At 40.6% G+C, this 21,480-nt stretch overlaps 1 protein-coding gene across 3 annotated transcripts in view; it reads left to right on the top strand.

Annotated features, from left to right (window-relative positions):
- The window catches only part of FOXN3 (forkhead box N3), a 131,388-nt gene extending 113,218 nt beyond the window's left edge, over positions 1 to 18,170 (top strand). For all 3 annotated transcript variants that reach the window (XM_075712150.1, XM_075712149.1, XM_075712148.1), the window contains 2 exons: positions 4,227 to 4,335; positions 16,058 to 18,170. In XM_075712150.1, the coding sequence (XP_075568265.1) occupies positions 4,227 to 4,335; positions 16,058 to 16,607 (659 nt within the window). In that variant the 3' untranslated portion in view covers positions 16,608 to 18,170. The remainder of the gene's footprint in view (positions 1 to 4,226; positions 4,336 to 16,057) is intronic.
- Positions 18,171 to 21,480: the final 3,310 nt, after the last annotated feature.

The raw sequence follows: 21,480 nt of genomic DNA, 5'->3' as shown, positions 1-21,480 counted from the left end.
TGGAAGTATTTCCTGGGTTTAAGCTTCCTGAGAGCAGAATGAGATCCAGTGCCTTCTTGAAAACATAGCAGTGATGAAAGCTGAAAGCTGAATAATGATTTTGTTGTTTTAGACTCTTCACGTTTCACTAGGAACATTTTGTGAAAGAGGAAACCTTTATCAAAGAGATGCACAGAGCTGTTTGCATTGTTTTCTTGAGCTGAGTTTCTCAGACATAAACGTCTCTCGGCACTTGCACAGAAAAGGTGTAAATTACATTTCACACTCCTGCCTAGGAATTGGGAACCATGTAACCTGCCTGTGCTGTTGGTTAAAGAAGCATTAGAAAAGAGGAGTCTGGACTGTAAGGTGTTAGTCCAGACTGGCACTGATTGATGATATGGCTTAGAGTAAATTATCTTACCTCCACACCTTGAATCTTCAATCTAAAATATAAGTACCTCACCTCAAAGTATGGTTTTGGAACTTAATTAAAGCTTGTAAGACAGAAATGTATCTTTGGAATAAAAGCGCCACATATTTTCCAGTAAATAATCCACAACCCTTCAAAAGTACCAGCATGTGAAAATAATTCCTTGGATAATAAGTAGCCATCTTCATACAGCCTGCACAAAAGCAGGGGAAGTGTCTGGGTACCAGGGACAATGTATTAGCAGTTTATATGCATAGATTTTTTAAAAAGAAAGTAATTAGTGTCGTTTTGGGAAGGATGGATATTGGTGCTTTAAATGCTATGGGTAGAAATGTGTGAGCAAGAGATCAGTCTTACAGTGGTACATTGGTTATGTGGATAACTAGAAATTAATAACTTCTGCCGCTGAATTATTTTGATACTGGTTTTCATTTTAGGTTTAGAATGCTACAGAAACTAATTTACCAGCAAGTTGTGGTGGTTTGTTTCTCTTTCATTATGGTTCCAGATGTTTACTGAAAGGATACCCTGTCCTCCTTCAGCTGACCCCTTGTATCTGTTTGTCTGTCTGCATAACTTAACTAGTGCTGTAGTGGTATTGCTGCATCATAATTCAGAGAGTTTTGGGAAACAAAAATAAAAATCAGTAGCAATAACACTGGTGTTGCAAGCTGAAATAGTTATTGAATTCTGAGTGGTGATTTCAATATACAGAGCTGTGGTGTACTTCAGAGAACAGTTAAGGCCTCCTCTGGCACAAATAGTCCTATTGAAGCCTTTCGATGAGTGGTGGCACGCTGAACAGACCAGACGTAATTGAAGTGAATTTCATAGGCAGGAAGAGATACCAAGTTGTCTCTTCAGGGATATTTTCAGAGGACAGCAAACTTTGACTTTTTCTTTTTTTTTAAAAACAGTTGATAATTCCTGAAGGGAAGGTGTGGAGTGTGTGTGTGTTGAGTTGGGGATGTTTTTAAATGTGAAGCTTTCTAAGAGTGTTCCTGAATAGCACACCGTGACTTACAAACCTCCAAAGGGTCAAGGAAGATGGAGGATGGGTTCAAGTGGGGATGTCAATATATAGAAAGTCTAAGCTATGAGACTTGGCAGTGTCTTATATATATAGGAGTGCAGGATAAAAGGAAACTCGGAGAAGGTAAAGAAGGAAAGACAAGAGACAATGTTTTTTAGAGAAGTGATGTGGAAGTGAACAGGATTTTTTAAAGATGCAATGGGAGTTGTCAATAAGGCAGAAAGAGACGGTAGGAGAGGAGAAAGAAAAGATAAGCATCAGCTAACTCTGCCAACAGACCAGGATAATTGGGTAACCATGGAAAGAAGAGTTTGGGCATCAAGGAGCCTGTTACTCTCTTTTTGCAGTAGAACTGTCAGTGTGTTTGCTTTGAAGTTTTATATGTATATATATTTAGGCAACATCCATAGCTAACTGACACGTGGCTCTGTGTGTATGCATAAATGTTTCATTTCAATATAAAACTCCGTGATTGGTATCAGAGTAAAGAGAAAATTCCCAGCTCTTTCTTGGTCAAAACTCCTGGTTCATTTCTTTTAACGGGACTTTGTAAATGTAAAGAAACTGTACTGTGTAGTGCAATACAAAATGTGTCCCTCTTGAAAGCCTGTTGGAAAAATCGTGCCCATTGGAAAAGATCTCTTTTTATCAATCTTTTGATATTTAGCAGGTTTATCTGTTGCTTTGAATTTACCTGTTATCTGTTATCTATTCATTTTAGGTTAGCCATATCCTTGAGCAGACTGCTTTTCTTTTATGACACTGGTGTTTTTGCCATCTTAAGGTCATGCTATTGAAACAAATAGGAGAAGTTGTTCAGATTTTGGAGTTCTGAGCAAGATAACATTCCTCTGACGTATTTACTAACCCAAACATCGGAGCATTGAAAGCCTGATAGTGTCCCCTGAGTGAAACAGATTTGATCAATTTCTCATAATCTAGTGCTGGAGGAAAAAGTGCACAAAGTAGTGAAGTATAAATAGCAAAAAGCCATTTTTAAATTATTTTGGTCATTCAAAGCTGACCCTAGTTGTTACAAAGTAGGTTCTGTAATTTTAGCCATTTGAGGCTGTACTTAAGCACCTAAATATAAATGACCTATTCTTCAGAGGTGCTCAAAAGCAAGGGTGGGTATAACCCAGTGATAGGATTTGATTAGGGGGGTGACGTGCTCTCACTGGCAGCAGAAAGAAGATTATTTTCCCAGAACTAATCTGTGTGGTCCTGAGTGAAGCAAGGTGAGCATCGGGATAGCAGGAAGGGAGGTGTGGATCTGGCTTGGTGTTGATAGGAAGTTGAAATGTACCTCAGCAGCTTAGAAATGATAAGCCTATATTTCTCTGCCTCAGAATACACTAATATTCTCCGGTGTGAGTGTTTGAGGTTGGGCATGTAAAGTTTATGTCTTGATTCTTGGGCTGAATGATTTTTCTCATCTCCCTGTAATTTGTTTAAAAACATAGTTCTGTAGGTGTATATAAAGTGATTTACGGTTTACATTTATCTTACATGTATTTATATAGTATCTGTATGTTTAAAAATAATACATCCAGAGTAATGGTCATCATTCTCTTTTTGGACATTGCCCATCAGAGGAAGTTACAGTATGAATGATGACTTACAGTAAAGAAAAAGTGAGCAAACTGGCTAGCTGTGGATGTTAAAGGAGCAAATTCAGGTTGAGGCTGTTGGAGCTTACTGTTCCAACCTGAAAGGACATAATAGCTGTGCAAACAAATGGCATTACACGAGTCCCTGGTAAGCGCCTGGGATAAGGACTGTGTTCAGGAGTCCTGCATCCCACAGTGGAGGAGGAAAATGCTGAGGACCTGCTAAGGACAGACTCTTCCTTTGGTGGTGCCTTGGTGGTGCTTCTGCTGCTATTCCTTCAGCTGGGGGGTTGGCTGCCCTAGGCTGAGCAGCGCACAGAAGCATGCATGGATGGAAAAGAAGTACTTGGTTGTAGGTTAAAATCTTGTTGGCCAGAGCTGCAGTTTTCAATATACTGCCAAGTTAAAAGGCCCCAGTGAAATCTCTCATCTGTAGCGGCCAGTACCTTGGCAGTTGGGTGTCGGTGGCATCAGCACGCCGCGCTGGATGGGGGAGGCTCGGCTGTGACCCGGCCGTGTGCTGGAGGCACTGACTGCTGTCAGGCAGGGTGACAGAGGTCATCAGTGGCAAGAGAGAGGGGCTAATTAGTGGTATGGAGCTAATGCCTTTTTAGCCTCTTCTCTTTGCTTTCCTGGTAAATCCACATTTGTAGTAACTATTTTACTTTGCAGGAGACAGAGGCCAAGAGATTGCTGCTCCGAAAGTAAGCTGGGATGAGAAAAAGCTGTGACCTATGTTCTTGCAACGAAGTGTTTATATTCTGGTTTTCTGTAAAGGGTCATTGTTTCTTATTGTAGACGAAATAGTTACATCTGTGCTTGTGGCTCATTTTGTCTCTAAGCACATGCATTCCCAGCAGAACGGTGATTACAAAACAAAATGATTCAGTTGTATAAGGAATGATCTGCAGCAACTGGGTCAGGCAGTGGCTTCCACAAGCCATGTTATCATTGATTGCTGTTAAATTTTTTGCTATGAAAATAGCATTGGAAATAGCATGGCATTCACAAGAATTGAGGTTGAGATGTTCAAGGTAAGCAGTGTACTACACAAGCCTCTCTAATGTTTTCTCAGTTCATTGAAAAGCTTAAGCTCCACATTTTGCTCCTACGTTTTTCTAACTTTTCCTTTAAAAGAAAAAAATGTGCTTTTTTATTTTTTTTTTTTTAGTTCCTCCGGGAGTGATACAAAATGGAGCTCGAGTTCTGAGTAGGGGAATATTTCCTGGAGCCAGGCCATTGCCAATCAACCCTATAGGAAGCATGGCTGTTGCAGTAAGGTAAGAGTGGCTCGTTGCAGGATCTCTATGAAATAAATCAGTATTTTGCAAAGAATGTAAAAGTATATGTAAGCTCTGATCAACAGATACTTTGCTGCTTGCTAATACTTCTGAGGTTCTAAATGAAATAAAACTCTGCCACATAAAATTCTTGGGTTGTTATTCTTTGTAAGATAGTCAAGGCATATCTGTCAGTTGCACACTGGTTTGTAAAAAGCGGTTTTATTTTCACTAGCAAATTGCAGGCACTTTATGGTGAGAACCTCCTACAGTGACCTGTTTTTCTAAGTGCAAATGATTTTTCCTGCTCCTCCCTCCCTTTTCCTAAAGACCTTTTCCTGGATTAAATACCAGTAAGAAGAATATAAATACTATTAAAGCAAATTCTGAAAGATATCGAAACATATAGCTGTCAGGTTTTTATTAACTTAGGTCTTTGTGAGGCGGTTTCTATTTCAAGGTTATACCAAAACATTCAAGGGTAAAATGTTGTTTGAAGATATTCAACTTTTTCAGAAAACAGGGCAGTAAGAGACATCTAGTGATGGCAATAAGAATTGTGGTTCAGTGGTTTGCTTTAATTAAAGCAGTGATGGTTTATTGGTGGAAGAAGAATTTGCCTCACGCATAGGTCCATTTTCAGTCAGTCACAACAGAGATTAATTTGGTCAAGTGTGCTGCCAGTGCCCTTCTCTTTCAGAATGCTCAGTATCTGCAAAAGCTATTTCAGCTCAGGCAGTTGGGTATTCTGGGTGGGGTTTCATAATTGGCGCTGACCCTGCTTAGCTGGGCTGTTCCAGGTACACCCTCTGATCTCAGTAAACAGCTGCAAGGCAGCAAAATAAAGTATCTTGATAGCTGCTTATTCTGTTATTATTTACTTGGGATTTTTTCCCATTTGTTCTTTATTTTTTTATCCCTTTTCAGAATCAGTGTCTAGCCCTTTGGGTGCAGTATTTCCATCCAGTAAATGGAGAGAGAGAGAACCTATGACATTTGTGTACTCTTGATGCTTAAAAACTGTAGAGGGGAAGACACTAATTGGAATAAAATCGATATTTTTTGATAGGCAACTTGTTTCAGCTGTTTTTCACATCTGCTGCGCTGAGGGGATGCAACCCTGAGGGTCATCCTCCAGAAGTCTGCAGAGTTCCTCTCCATCTCACTTTACTACAGTCTGGCCTTGCTAGCAGTGGAGGTCAGCAGTCTTCAGTAGCTTTGCCTCTGGCTTTAGCCAGGACTTGTGTTCTGCTCCAGGGGGTTCGCAAAGCTGTGGGACTACTGGGTCATTAATTATATATAATTTTTATGAGGTGTCCAAGCTAAATGGAGGACATAGTGGTCTGAATATTCTCTCTTGAGTTAGAATAGAATAGACTATTTCAATTGGAAGGTACCTACAATGATCATCTAGTTCAAATGCCTGACCAATTCAGAGCTGACCAAAAGTTAAAGCATGTTGTTAAGAGCATTGTCCAAATGCCTCTTAAACACTGACAGGCTTGGGGCATTGACCACCTCTCTAGGAGGCCTGTTCCAGTGTTTGACCACCCTCTCAGTAAAGAAATGCTTCCTAATGTCCAGTCTAAATCTCCCCTGGTGCAGCTTTGAACCATTCCCACGCGTCCTATCACTGGATACCAGGGAGAAGAGATCTGCACCTCCCTCTCCACCTCCCCTCCTCAGGAAGCTGTAGAGAGCAATGAGGTCGCCCCTCAGCCTCTTTTTCTCCAAACTAGATAAGCCCAAAGTCCTTAGCTGCTCCTCATAGGACATGCCTTCCAGCCCTTTCACCAGCTTTGTTGCCCTCCTCTGGATGCATTCAAGGACCTTCACATCCTTCTTCAATGGTGGGGCCCAGAACTGCACACAGTGCTCAAGGTGAGGCCGCACCAATGCTGAATACAGCGGGATAATCACCTCTCTTGACCGGCTGGCTGTGCTGTGTTTGATGCACCCCAGGATGCCGTTTGCCCTCGTGGCTGCCAGGGCACGCTGCTGACTCATGTTGAGCCTGCTGTCGACCAGCACCCCCAGGTCCCTTTCTGCAGGGCTGCTCTCCAGCCTCTCCTCTCCCAATTTATACTTGTGCCTGGCGTTACTCTGTCCCAGGTGCCGAATCTGGCATTTGGACTTGTTAAACTTGATCCTATTAATCATAGCCCAATGCGCCAATCTATCTAGATCCCTCTGCAAGGCATCTTGTCCCTCAAGAGAGTCAACAGCACCTCCCAGTTTGGTATCATCAGCAGACTTGCTAATGGCGCATTCAATTTCTGCATCCAGATCCTTGAGAAATATATTGAACAGAACTGGCCCTAGAATTGAACCCTGAGGAACACCGCTGGTGACCAGCCGCCAGCCAGATGTAGCCCCATTCAGTAGAATCCTCTGAGCTCTGCCCTTCAGCCAGCTCTTCATCCAGCACACCGTGAACCCGCTCATCCCACAGTTGTACAACTTGTCCAGAAGGATGCTGCGAAGGACAGTATCAAAAGCCTTACTAAAATCCAGAAAAACTACATCCACCGCCTTCCCTTCATCCACTAGGTGGGTGACCTTATCACAGAAGGATATCAAATTAGTAAAACAGGACTTCCCTTTTGTGAACCCATGTTGACCATGCCTGATGGTTGCATTATTCTTTAAATGCCTTTCAATAGCATGCAGTATAATCTTCTCCATAATTTTTCTAGGAACTGAGGTTAGACTAATGGGTCTGTAGTTCTGTGGGTTCTTCCCTCCCGCCCTTTTTGTAGACTGGAATAACGTTGGCTAGCTTCCAGTCAGCAGGGACCTCCCCAGACTCCCAAGACCTTTGGCAGATGATCGAGAGGGGTCCTGCCATAACATCCGCCAGCTCCTTCAGTACTCGGGGATGAATCCCATCGGGCCCCATGGACTTGTGAACGTTCAGCTGCTGCAGCTGGTCCCTTACAATTTCAGTGTCCACAAGTGGAATGTCACTGTTCCCACAATTGTGGTCCTGCTGGTCCTGGTTTGTCTGCATTTCCTGCTTAGACCCTGTTTCATAATCAGGGCTGACCCGAGGAGATAGAACTGTTTTTCCTTCCAGGCCACTTGAAAATTTCCTTCTCAAATTGCTATGCTGTAAGGCTGTATATAGTTAAATTTTATGCGTTTTCTGAGGACTTCTTGTCTTTTTTCCCCAGCAGGTAGAACAGGATCTTTACCAGCTACCTGCTAATGTAGATTTGGGAAATTAGGGATTTTACCTCTCCTTGTTTAGGTTCTTTTTGCTCTGTCTCGGAGAAAAGCATTTATAATTAGTTAATGCAGACATTTCTAATTCTTCTTGCTCTCTTCTCCAGCCTTAGGCAGTATTAGAAATAGCTTGCTATGAATATATTCCAGGTCTGCATGATGTCTGCTCATATTTAAGGGCTCCTGCAATATCCCCTCTTCTAATTCGTGAAAGCTTTTGAGAAGTTAGGGGACTCTCTGCAACAGAGCAAGTTCAGCAGGCAGTTCTGTCTTGTTTCTCTTGGGGATATTGAGATTCAGAATTTCTTTAGGAAGAAGGTCAGTCTGGATGCACGATGCCTCTTAGAACATCATCTGATCCTCTCAAAACTGGATACTTCTGTTATCAGTTACTGTAAAAATGACACCCTGTTTCTTGGTGCTTGCCCCTCTCCTCAGATACACAGGGCTAAACAGGACCTGTTGTGTCGAGCTTTCATGGCATCTCATGAGAATAATTTCTGCTTATCATGTGCAGCAGGGGGAATTTACCAGAGCATCCGTTACGAGTAGAACTACTGCTCACGCAGAGCTGTCATTCCTGCATGGAGAGTCAGGTTGGCAGGGGGTGTTTTTAGACCTGTTGAGGTGCAAAGGGTTGATTGCCCCTTCTAGCTTTCACCAGGAGGGAGGTCTGCTGGGCAGCCACGGGAAGTGCTGCAGTCTACCGTTACAGTTATTTGCAGAAATTATGTGCCTCTGCCTATATGTTGAGAAGCCAGACAGCTTCTTTCCAGTAAGTTTTTACTCAAATGTACATTTTCTTGAGAAGAGTTCCTTTGGTGCTCTAAGTGAAAGACCTAAAACCACCTAAGAAAGGTGTTTTTCATCATTCATATAGGGGACCTCTAGTATTTTCTTGGTAGTGGATCCTTGCATAATAAAGTAAACCTCTTAACTGGTTTTCTTTAGTTACCATATGTAGGAGTTACAGGTTCTTCTGTAAGGTGCTGGTCTTCTGTTGGCACTTCCTTGCTGTCTGAGCTATTTATTTCCTCAATATCTCAGTAGTCTTTGGTTTTGTGGTCCCCCAAACTGCATGTGAGTAACTTGCAGTATGTTGTCCTATTGTGCAGACTGCCATTAGTATCAAAACAGAGTAACAAAAAGTTTGGTCTTGGGTTAAATTTGAAGTTGTGATTAGGTGGCGTGTTTTGACTAATCTGTTACTCAGAAAAGAGGCCAAAACCATAGCATTGGACTAAGATGCTGAAATCTGTGATTTCTGATGTGTTAGCTCCCATCAGTTGGAAAGTTTACTGTGCTATTCTTTTTCAACAGTGTAACTGAATGTAGTAGCGTATTTTGTTCCTGCACAAGGTATCGATGTGTTGCTGTTCCCATGTAATTACATGCAATTACTTTATTTTTTATATATAAAATAAAGTACAATTGAATTAAGTGGTTTGGATTAAAAAACCCTACTGAAAAGTATTTAACAAACACGACAAATACACCACTTTCCATGAATAAAGAATAGCAATTGAGGAGAGCATCATTATGTTGTAGTGCATTTGGCTTAAATTGCACAAATAGGCCTTTCGTTCCAAACTAATCTACAAATGGAAACGGCATCCCACACTATTTTTACTTTGAAAATCATCCTCTGGTGTTAAATCTCCACAGCAGAGCATAATTGGATGTGTTTTGACAGTAGCTTTTTATTTACTTTATTCACACCACTTTTAGCTTGTTTACCATCCATATTTTCCATGTTGTGGCTGACAAGTCTAAGACCCACCCGAAGACAGCAGGGGAAAATAACGCTTCAAAGCTGCACAGCGTGTAGCATGTCTCTAACATGAGATCCATCATATATATTTTTGGCAGGCCATATCCCCATACAGTTCCCTGAGAATCTAAAAGCAAATGCAGTGATAGTCTGGATGCATAGAAAAGAAAATACTGACTTAAAAAGGTATTAAATGAAAGCAAGCAAAGCCAGTAGTGCCTTACATGCAGCAAGGAGTTGGTTGTGCTTTGAAGGCAAGCTCTTGATCTTACTGTGTACCTCCATTGGAAAATACCTTTTAAATGTTTACTTAAATGTCCACTTTAGTAGGCATAGTCTCTGTCAAAGCGGCCAGTGCATCTGCCAACGTGCATCTTGGCAAGGTGCGGGAAGCTCTATCATATATAATCGGCTTCCACATGAGTTAAGGTGTTGCCAGTTACACTAACCCTTTGGAAAAGCACAAGCTTGGAAGCCAATGTAATATTAGAGCTGTTTGAACTACAATTTCAGTACATTCAGCAGACAAGCTCCGGCATGATGTTTGCCATTTTCTTCGGTTTTCCATAGTGCGTGAGTGGTTTGTGTCTATGTCCACGTCCTGCCGCAGTGCAGTAGACATACTGAGCCTAAGGCTCATCTGCCTGACGTGGGCAAATGCATTGAGGTGAGGTTGGTGGAGTTTCATTCCACAGAGAATCTCATCAGCTGTGTGGCATAGGCCTTGTAATTTGGTCCAGGTTATTCTGCAAAAGATGTTTTACAAAATATCCTTGGTAATTTTTATGTATTAGGCCTTTTTTTCTTTTCCTCTGCCCCAGATGTTCACTGCTACAGAGGCCACTGAACAGTGTTCACATGGGCTCCCAGGTGACCCAGGGTTTACGAAGCTCTCGTCTTCGGTGCTTTTTGTACTGTGTAGGCCATGCTTCCCCATTTTTTTGGCCAGATTAAGGTGCTGCTAGTCCTTGCCCATGGGGCTTAGTGGCGTGTTCAGTGGTCTCTTCTGATGGGAAGGCCAAATGAAGCCCCCATCCCATAACACTAGCCAGCAAATGCACATGAGGTGGAGGTGAATAAGAGGGAAGAAAAGTTTGCAGCCACCTTGGTGGGAAACCTTAAGAAGCGGGTAAAACCTTTAGGATTTGGGAAGAGCTAAGCAGAGCCAGTCCCAGTAAAGATGCTTTGGCTGGATTTGCCATTCTCTTTGTTTGCTGATGCGTCAAGAATGTCAGGATGGAGGATAGTGTAGACTCCATTGCTTAACTGCCTTTTTAGCTCGTATTTCCCCAGAATTAATCCAAGCTATTGTTTCAGGCTAGTTGAAAACTTAGGCAAAACTTCGTTATATGCCTAGGTAATAGGTTAAATTACTTTTGGTAGTGGTTTTTAGAAATACTTTGGTTTTTAAAATTATTGCAGGTTAAAAATGAAAAATAACAGGAAATTACTTGGGGTTTTCCCCTTTTTTTTCAATTCTCCTTTCTCACCAAACATATGTAACTTCTCAAGCAATTTCACAATTATCTGTAAATTGCAAGCACAAGCTTCCCAGGGAATTTCCCTAAGTAAAAAATTTTCCATTCAAGTTTCCAAGACAGAATGTTCCCTCTTCCTAGGGAAAGCAAATGTATCCGCACTGGCAGAGCTCCCGCTCTTCCTTTATTGGGGGGGGACGCAACCAAAAAACAACAAAACACCCCAAAATGTGACACTAACAAACCTTACCTACTTCATCATGAGTAGATTTTAAAATATCTGTTGTTCTTCTGCTATTAATGCCACAGTGCCTTGTGCAGCTCCTGATCATTGGGGTGTGACAAGAATGAGTTTTGTACCTAACTTTATTCAAAGATGGAAGATTGTTATTTATGATTATTTTCACTTTAAATTTATAGGGCAATTACTAGATTATTCCTCAGGCCTAGCTTTCATTATGGTGACTTTATTTCTCATGCTGGCTTTATTTTTGCTGATTTTTTCCTCCCTTGAAGCAGCCATTCAAGCAGTGATTAAATAAGCCAAACATAAGTAGCATGTGCAGTGTGGATGCCAAAGCATAAGTAAAATCATATACTTACATTAGCTGTGAATGATGATGATTTTTGCTTAGGTAAAGGAACTGGTAGGTATTTCCTTTTGTAAGTTCTTAATTGTATATTCTTAATGTTCTTGCTTATTATTGGCATGATCAGCTTAACAAACCCCAAATCCTCCTTGTTGCATTGCATTCCCCTTGCCACCTGTAACAGGCAGGATGAGTTATCCTTGGGAGCTGAAGGAATTCTTTAGTAACTAAAGGACAAAAATACTGGCTGAGTTGATTATTCTTTTTTGCAAAATGCAGAGGGCTGCATTTGTCTTAACTTCAGATCTGCTGTTGATACTGACAAAGTGCTGTTTCTGCTGGCAGTTCATGACTCGCATTTACTGTGGTCCTTTGCATACAATTATGCTGTGAAGTACCTTTGTAAGAGCTTCTATCAATAAGTGGAACTGACTTCTTGTTGTTGGCTTTTAACTCAATTACCCCTGATAGAATCTCATCATACAGCAAGTGAGCACCACTTACTTTTCATATGCTTGCTCATCTTCCTGTCTGCTGGTATGTAGTGGTTTTAAGAAAGCAGTTCAACTACCTGTAGCTAAAAGTTCTGACTGTCCTGAATTTCCCTTTGAAATTGTTACCTATGCAGTAAAAAAGAGTGGTTTTTTTTAGCAAACCTGGAACCCGTCAAAATCCACAAACCCAACTTACCTGTACTGCTTTCTTCCTATCTTTTAAATGGGTGTTTCCAATTACGTACCAAAACTGTCACCTATGTGTATACAATATCTGTCATTCAGAAGATCAGAGATAGATAAGGTGATATTTAAACTCCACATAGGTTTGCTTTGTTCATCAAAGAAATATAACTGTCTCTGGTGTGGAATACAGTAAGTATTTTTCAGCAAAACTTTTTGCCATTTTGCAAACAGAATGCAATTACCTATCTTTTTTTAAATCTAGTAGAGAAATTGAAGGAAGATAGTCGTTTTACCAAGGGCAGATATGAGACTTACTTTCATCTTATCCTGAGGAAGACCCCTTTGAAAGGCAGAGGCACTAACACTGTGCAAAGGACATTATTTCCTTACTGACTTGAGATCCAGCTGCTGTGAGTCCCATCTGGCTCCTGATGACACTAGTAGCAGAACTCCTATCCATTAACAATGGGAATGGAGTTGGGTTTTCAAAAGTCCAGACTTACCTCTGCAGTGCTTGAGGGTTGTGTCATTGTGCTACAGCCAAATTGAAATATTTTAAGAAGAATCTGTGCATGGTACTTTTATCTGTGTAACTATGGTTAAGATCCCTCAAGCAAATCAAATAGTCACGTCAGTGGGATGAAAAGCTCCAGAGACCATCCCATGGACTTCCCTGAAAGGGCAAGCCACTGTGTTAAAACATTTCAAAATACATCAGTTTCTGGAAATTTTGAAATAAAGTTCTGAACAAAAAAAATGGGGAAGACACAAGGTATTACTTGAAATAAATTTCCCCTCGCTGTTACTGTAAACACAGAATGCTTAAATACCTTTTCTTTCCCTCTCTAATTTAAAAATAATCCAAACATGAGAGCAAGCGCTTGTTTGAAAAATCTATTACTGTTTCAGTAACAAAGTTAGAGTTACAACCAGAACTGTGAGCAAAAATAGATCCAGCTGGCCAAAATCTATCCCTTGAAGCCCAGGGGAGTTCTGTCCAGTGACGATCTAGATTGAACTAAATAGATCACAGATTCATTTCTTAGTGAGTATGTGACTGCATAAGAGCAATATAAAGCTTTAGAATGTCTCAGAAGTGCGTGCAGAATATGAATGGTTTAGATATTAGTTTATTCAACTCTTTAATCTACTAATATCAATTATAAGAAATTCTTCATATCTTGTGTTTGAGCTGTTGCGTATCAAGATACAGATGAGATTAATTTACTTTCAGGGTACATGACTTCTGATCTTGTGACTATCCTAAAACACTCTGTCTGTATAACTCATTTTCTTTTCTGTGGATATCCTTTGCTAATTCTCTCCTTGACCTGCTTTTTCTTCCTTTTTTATTTCCCCAAGCAGAACTGGTTGGAAGTCTTTCAAAATGTAAGTGAAAACCAAAGATTTTTTTGAGATGCATATCTATCCATTTCCTAACCAGTTCCACCATAGATGCCTTTCTTCTGAAGTGTATTGGTATTTCCTTTCCTCACATTTTTTTAAGTGTTTTCTTTTTTTCACCTTTCTGTGGTCTTGTGTTTTTCTTTGTCATCATCCCTATTTGCAGTCACTCCCAGTGGGATGCTAACCCCACAGTAGTACACCTTCCCCCAGGACATTGCTTCTATAATCCCTGGGCCTTTCATTCTGTTTTTATGCTTTTTTGCAAGGATTGGGATCTGGAGTAAGTCCTATGGGCAGAGCTTTTGAATGCAAATTATAGCCCCTTTATGTAAAAGCAAACACTAGAGACTCAAGAGTGGGGCAAATCATCGATGTCGTTGTGGCATGTGGTTGCTCTGCTCCATGGAACTGTAGCTTTCCTTTTATTGATAGTCTCTCAATACAAACTAACAAATAGGAGTAGATCTAATAACGTGAGAATGGGCATCTTGATTTAGATCCCATCTGTTAGAAGCCTTGTTCGCTAATAACCTAGTCAGTAGGAATCCCATTTGAGTTCCCACCTATTCTGTCCTGTGTTTGTTTCCTTGGAGCAAGAATTTATTGCTACTTTTTAATGGAAAATTAGTAGCATGTGATTTTCATTGAGCCACATTGCTCTGACTATTAGCGGCCTAGTAAAATCAAGTAACTTTAATTTTATGCTAATTTATGATAATTTTTAACATCTTTAAATGTAAATTCACCCTAAAAATGAAGGCTCTGTCACTTAAAATGCGTCACGTGCTTCCTTGTAATGACTGATCTTAAGGAGTTGGTTATAAATTCACCTTAGAACTAGTTTAGTATGGATGATTTCTTCTTTTAAGCATTTGGCATCCTCTAATGACAACCCCTGCAGTGGCAAACCATCACAGAGTAAATGCAGCTGGCTTGCTGCACGATCATGAATGACATTGCATTTAGTTATTAATAATTGAAGGAGCTTTGTGTATTCCTTCTGGGTTCTGTATATAATTTATGGATCATAAAGCTACTCGAAAATCTCGGGGAAAAGAATTCTGTTGAGCAAAAGAGGTTTGCAAGAGGCTTCCTTAGCTAATAACTGGGCTTTCTATTATATACATTTCTTTGAAAATACTGTAAATAAGAACATTTGGAATGACTGATTAACTTGCTACCTTCTAGCGTTGTCCTGTCACTGGTTCACAAAAGTGTCTTTCTTATTTCAGCAAGCTCTACAGATGAGCATTTAGATGAATAGGAACTGTGGAATTATATACCACTTATATTTTCCACCTTTCAGCCTTACATTTCAGAAATGGGTAATACTCTGCTGTTTCTTCTGTAAAGACACCAGATGTGAGGTCCATTCCCTGAATCCTAAGGCACTTTCCCATTTTTTAAGTAGAAGAGCAATAATACTCTGGACATGCCACTGTGCCATTTCTCTTAAGAAATACCTATGTTCAGCGCGTGTGTTTAAGAAGAGGTTTTAATCCAACGCTGCTGTGAGTGTGCAAAAGCCCTGTAGTGATAGCATGAAGATGGCAAGACTAGATTTTAAAGCAGTTTATCATGTGATAGTTTAAACAGTCTTGCGTCTTTTGTTTTGTTTTCTTTTTTTAACTGATAGAAGGGTTCAAGGCTGATGAACTGATGGGTGGCAATGATGATGCCTTTACTCAATGATGAGCATCCTCCTCTCCTTTTTTTTCAGCAGGAATTAAGCATTGCACAGGGTCAGTCCCTTCTTAACAGACTTGCAAGTATTGTATTCTGTATTGTAAAGTCAATGAAAATGCTCTAATATTTTCCAGTGCAGAAGAGGACACTTTTAAATATATCGTGTTGCAGTAGTTCCCACAGCACCAAGTGCCGTAAAACCAAAGGGGAAAATGACAACTTCTATAGCAAAACCAGATTTTTTTTTTCTACTGTTTGTTTTTAAACACATTTTAATACTTCGTTGGCAGCTAGTGGCTTAAGATTATATTGCTTTTAAGATTATTCATAAACTGATCACAATCAGAAATGTGACTGGACTGCTACCTGGGTGCTATACTTAGTTGCTCCCTCTGTCGGAAAGGGTCCTAGCTGGAAAACAGTCTTTGAGAAGGGGCAAAGAAGTACTCCAGAAAGTTAGTGTCTCTTCCCCCCATTTTTGATAGTATAATTTTATATGAAAAAGGGGAGAGGATATTTATCCAAATCATCAGCGTTTATTTAGTATCCAGTCGGTAAAATAATGAGGATATTTTGGTTTTAATTTTTTTTGAAGTATAAACTATTAGTTGAGACGTAAATCAGGACTGTTCAGACATCGCTTATTTGTGACCATCCCCTTTTTGCTCCTGCCTCTTGTGCTGTTACGTGTCTTTTGGCTTGTTTTATGTGTGGAGTCCAATCCGCAAGCAATTTGAGTCAGGTTTTGAAACCGGCCTGCATGGACATTACTTTGATAGTCGTAATTTTAGATTATCTGTCAGTTGGCTTTACTTCATCATCTTTTGCACTGAAGCAGGATCACATCTCTGTGGCTTCTAAGACTGCTTTGATTTGTTTTTACAGGAATGGAATAACAAACTGCCGGATGCGGACAGAAAGCGAACAGTCCTGTGGCTCTCCAGTTGTTAGCGGTGACCCAAAGGAGGATCACAACTACAGCAGTGCCAAATCTTCCAACCACAGGAGCACATCACCTGCTAGTGACTCCGTTTCCTCTTCCTCTGCTGACGACCAGTATGAATTTGCAACTAAAGGTAGCCAAGACAGCAGTGAAGGAAGTGAAGTCAGCTTCCAGAGCCACGAGAGCCATAGTGAAACAGAAGAGGAGGACAAAAAGCAAAATCAGAAGGAGACCAAGGATTCTTTAGCTGACAGTGGGTATGCATCCCAGCACAAGAAAAGGCAACATTTAATGAAGGCGAAAAAAGTACCAAGTGACACACTGCCTCTTAAAAAGAGACGTACAGAAAAGCCCCCTGAGAGTGACGATGAGGAGATGAAAGAAGCAGCGGGATCGCTCCTGCATTTAGCAGGAATTCGATCCTGTTTGAACAACATCACGAATCGGACGGCAAAGGGGCAGAAAGAGCAAAAGGAAACCACAAAAAATTAGAACAAATCAATGATTTGTTTGAACTTACAAAGTTTTGTTTCAGCACGTCAGGTGAATTCTAATGATTTGTGGCAATATCAGCAATTTTTTCCTTTTTTGTTTTTCTTTCTATTTGTTTTTGGTTTTGTTTTGTTTCTTTCTTTTTTTTTTTTTTTTTTGACCCTTAAGATTTTTATTTTTAAAGGAGATTGAAGCCATAGAACTCATACTGACACTCAGCTAATTTACAAAAAGCTTTTCATTACCTGAAGACAATAAGTTAACAAAAAAAAAAGCCAAAATCGCCATTGCTTTCTCCGGCTTGTCAAAAATGCATGGTTGAATACGCAGTGACATCAACATTAATGTGATGGGAGTAAAATTGGGCACTTGGAAATCTCTCTTATACTAGAAGAGCTGTGCATAATTTAGTAATCATTCAGGCCTGGCCCTTAAGAATTTTTTTTAATGGCCTTACGATTGGGTTAGAAGCGAATGTGAATAAAGAGATTTGGGGGAAAGAGGAGGCATGTACTTCTCAACACCAAACCAAGAACCATCTAGTGGCACTTGGATACATTGTGCCATACAAGTCTTTGGACAGCCACTGGTGGCAACTGCGCAAACCGTAATGCACTTTTAGTGCTTCACTTACTATATGTGGCTCATAATGTGAAGACTGATAACTTTAAGTTTGGGGAAATTTGAACTATGTATGCAATGGGTTTCAGTGAATTAACGAGAAGAAATGGGGGGGGGCGCTGTTAGTAGCATCGTTAATCATTGACTTCTGTCTTCTATATTAAATTAAAAGAATGTTCAAAAAGCCATAAGCCTGAAGATTGGCACTGCGTGCAAAAAATAATAGTAATAGGGAAGAACAAGCTATGTCTTCTAAACTGCCTGAGTGAAAAGCAATCAAATCTAAGAAATTACAGTAGATGTTGAGGAAGGAAATACATCAGAATCTTTTTCTGTGGATCAAATCCTTGATCTAACTGGGGAAACAAAGCTACAAAACCTGCCATTAGTAGTATTCTATGTTAAAAAAAAAAGGAAAGCATATTGGTGAACAGTAAAATTCAGAAGTTCAACAGAAGAGCTCCTACGCTGCCCTCAGAAATGAGTGTGCAGTTACCGTCAGTCAGGATTCATCTGTGCAAAAATGACACCATATTTCCAGATTCAACCAGCGTAGCCAGCAGAAGAAATTTGATCCACATTGCATGGATTCCTTTTGGGAGGGGGGGAATACAAAAAGCAAACAATTTTTTTTTTATTCAAAGATGACAAAGTTCTTGTAAGGTAAATAATGTATTTAGCATGAAGCATGAATTATTTTCATATAAATATAGAAAATAGAGAAAAAGGCTATGCCTCTAATTTTTAAGCCCTTAGGCTTAGAGTTTGTTCTTTTGGGGTTTATTTTTTTTGTTTTGTTTTATTTTTGTTTCGGTTCTTTTTTGTTGTTGTTGGGGTTTTTTTGAAGCAGGTGTTTAAGGTTTAACCTTCTTCAGGGACAAACACTGACTGTTGGGGAACTTACTCTGCAATATTAAAAAATAAAATCTTCATGCTCTGGTAGGGCTTGGATGGTTGAATTATACTGCCTTGTCTGCACATTCAGCCCCCCTCTCCCTACTTCTGTTTAAAAAAAGAAAAAAAAAAAAAAAAGTAAAAGTGTGTCCTTTCTTCGTCTGTACATGTGTAACATGACGCAATAATCTGAGGGCAAATTTAGTAGTGAGTGTGTATGACAGAATCAAGAGAATAATGGGAGGTTAATTGAGGAAAAATCTCTGATTTGATTCAGGAATAAATAGACAAGAAAATAGCTTTGCTAATCTGCCATGAGAAAATGAAGTTAGTAAAGAGCCTTACTGAGGTGTCCAGAAAAGAAACAGTGTTACAGAGAGTGTGATTCAGGTATAGTGCTACGCTCCTGGTAATGACAACTATTAGATTGGAGATCCCTACAGCAGAGGGAAGCTGTGAAATAAATAAGACAGTCTCTCTCACCTGGATTAGTGAATTTGGCATGAAAAATTCTACACTTAGAATATCCTAGGGGCAAGAAGAAAATCCCAGGAACCAACCACTTAACAGAACGAGATGGTCTATTTCTTAAAAAGAATATAAGTTTATACCTAAGAACTGTTTCAGGCAGCAGTTTTGCCAAGACAGATCTAGTTTATTAAGAGTGAGTTAGAGAAGGGTTTGACTTTCCCACTCAGTGATGTGAACTAGAAATTGTATTTGGAGATGCCCGTGGTGTGTGTTCATTTAGAAGGTGTGAGGACTGAAGGGCGGGCTGGTCTGGACCTGTTCCTGTGCTCCACAAACATTTTGTCATGTAAAGAACAGGGCCACACTGGGGGTAGCACAGCAAAATGGTGCCTCTCCTCCCATCTCACCCAGCGTGTCCTGGGATTCCAGGAGCTCCCTGGCAGCTGCCGGAGCCCAGCACAACTGCCAGCTATGCAGATAAGGAAGGAGAGAGCCAAGGATGGTGCAAGGGACAGCTCTGCACTCCCCTCAGTTTCCTGGGGCCGATGCACGCAGGGTCGATGCCCAGCGCTAGTTAAGCTGGGAGTATGTGGATACTAGCTGGGAGTACGTGGATACTAACTTTTCTTGGCTGCCTGCAGCCCTTAAGATAAAGTTGGGGAAAACAGGAAGGACCGGTCCCTTGGCCAGGCAGCACAGAGATGAATGAGCCATAGCTTTTCCCTTGGGTGACTGGACTGGGATAATCGGCTTCTTCCCAGATCCACACTCCCTACAGCCAGAATCTGCAGGCAGTGAACCAAACAATGCCTGCACAAGAAAACTTGGTCCTTCATCTTTTTACGGGCTTTGCGGGGAGTCATTTGAAATACAAAGTACTACCGTATCAGTTTGCCACCGCCTTTGCTCATTAACGCATAGTTGTACCAGCTCGGGAGTGGTTTAATATTTATCAAAAAGCAACATTGAAAAGTCAGATTTAGTGGAAGAAAATACACTCAAGCCATGGCTCAGCCATCTCTGTCCTCCAGAGAAAGCGATGTGGTTGTGTGTTGGTGGCCAGATTCTGTCCACAGTCACGACACTAATTCCAGAGCAGCTTCACTGATTGCAGTGTGTCAGTGCAAATGAGATCAGTATCTGCTGAACAGCAAGTACCATTCATTAATGTGGACTCTTGGTGGCTAAATATGTAATTACCACTAGTATTACTCACTGTAGAAAACAGTCGTTTTGCATAAATATCTAATTAGGCAGGTTATCTTTTTATATATATATATATAAAATCTATCTAAGACTTCAACAACTCCTTTATATACTTGCTGGTAAACCTAAAATGTTGGCAAGCATCTATTTTCATGTAAAATTTGTTGTTCTTAGTCTGATCTGCTAAGGAGGTGTTACTCGGAAGCAGTTTACAAAGTTATGTTCAGGAACCAGCAGTTTGGCTGAGGGCTAATGCCATCAACAGATTATTTCTGGAGTGTAAAAACAACTTGTCTTTCTTGACCCTTACTCTGACTATTGATAAGAAGTACATAATTTGGATTTGTATAAAATATTTGGGAGTCACCTTTTAAACCATTTTTGTGCCTGGCTGACAATGGCAGCTTTGTCAGAACTGGATCTACTCCATCAGAGAAGTTCTCTTTTTTAATAAGAATTGAGACCGATTTGTTTTCTAAAAAATACGTCAGCTTTTCAATCCAGTTGTCTCTACTTTGACTGAATCATGCCAAAACGGAGTGGTAATTGCACTGTATTACAAACTCTCTCACTTGCCAGACATGAGGTGGTTTTGCTTGTTTGCTTTCCTTACTAAGCCATGTGGGGGTGAGAAGTCGTCAAATCTCTAACTTTCCATTTTCCTCACTCTATCAGTATTGCCAAATTAGCATTTCTCCAAGACAGGTGGGGGCTGGGGGAATCCCAGTAGGTCAGCAGGCATTCAGTGGCGAGTTTCACATAGGCGTGAATTTTAAGGGTTGCTGGACTTCATGGCGGGTTCCTTTGGAATATGCCTTTTGCAGCAAGAAGCTCTTGCAGGCCAGAGCTAATGCCACAAGCAGATTTCACCGGTGTCTGCAGGGAGGTGAAACCTGCCAGTTGTGCTTGCATTCGGCAAGCAATTGGATGTCCTACTGCATTTTGATGCAGATTTTGCCTGCATTTAAAAATTCAAGCGCAGGTCTTGAACAGCTTCAATGTATCACCCTATAGCTGTTTCTGAAAGCAGTCTGATTCTGATCTTCTCCTGGCAAAACCGGCAGTAATTCTACCGAGATCACAGGGTTTTACAGCTGAAAAGCCTGATGCGGGAGCGAGGAGGCGTGCCGTGTAGGACTAGAGAACTGTCCTGTGACTGTGTTCTCTTCTCCCTCGCAATTCAACTGAGGTCCACATTCTGGCTCCTCTCTTACCTTAGTGGGAGAAGGGAATCCCAAAGGAGGTGCATCGGCTCCCAGTGTTCAACTGAATTACTGTCTACCTTTGGAGAAGATTCAGAGAAATTCTGGGGGCTGCATTCTTCACTGGAGTGAGGTAGAGTTACATCGACATACTTTAGCAGAGAATGAAATCCTAAATTGTACACCAAACGGCACCAGGAATAAAATGACCAAAACAACGCTTGGTCCCATTTTCTTGGTAGCCGCAATTGATTTTCACTGAGATTTTGGCTCCCAAATCATCTAAAGATGTAGATAGGTGCAATCTGAGGTTTTCTAGAACCTGAAGGTGTCTGATCTCCTTTGCAGTCAGTGGAGCTATAGACACCCAAGTGCTCCTGGAAATCTTTACTGTTTCACTATCATCATCATCATTATTATTATTACTACTATTATTACCATTTTTCCTTGAATCTGGCCCTAGGCATTTTTGAAAACAT

This window comes from Pelecanus crispus, chromosome 6 (assembly GCF_030463565.1).
Source record: "Pelecanus crispus isolate bPelCri1 chromosome 6, bPelCri1.pri, whole genome shotgun sequence".
NCBI classification, from domain to species: Eukaryota; Metazoa; Chordata; class Aves; order Pelecaniformes; family Pelecanidae; genus Pelecanus; species Pelecanus crispus.
This window is presented reverse-complemented; position numbering and strand designations above follow the sequence as displayed.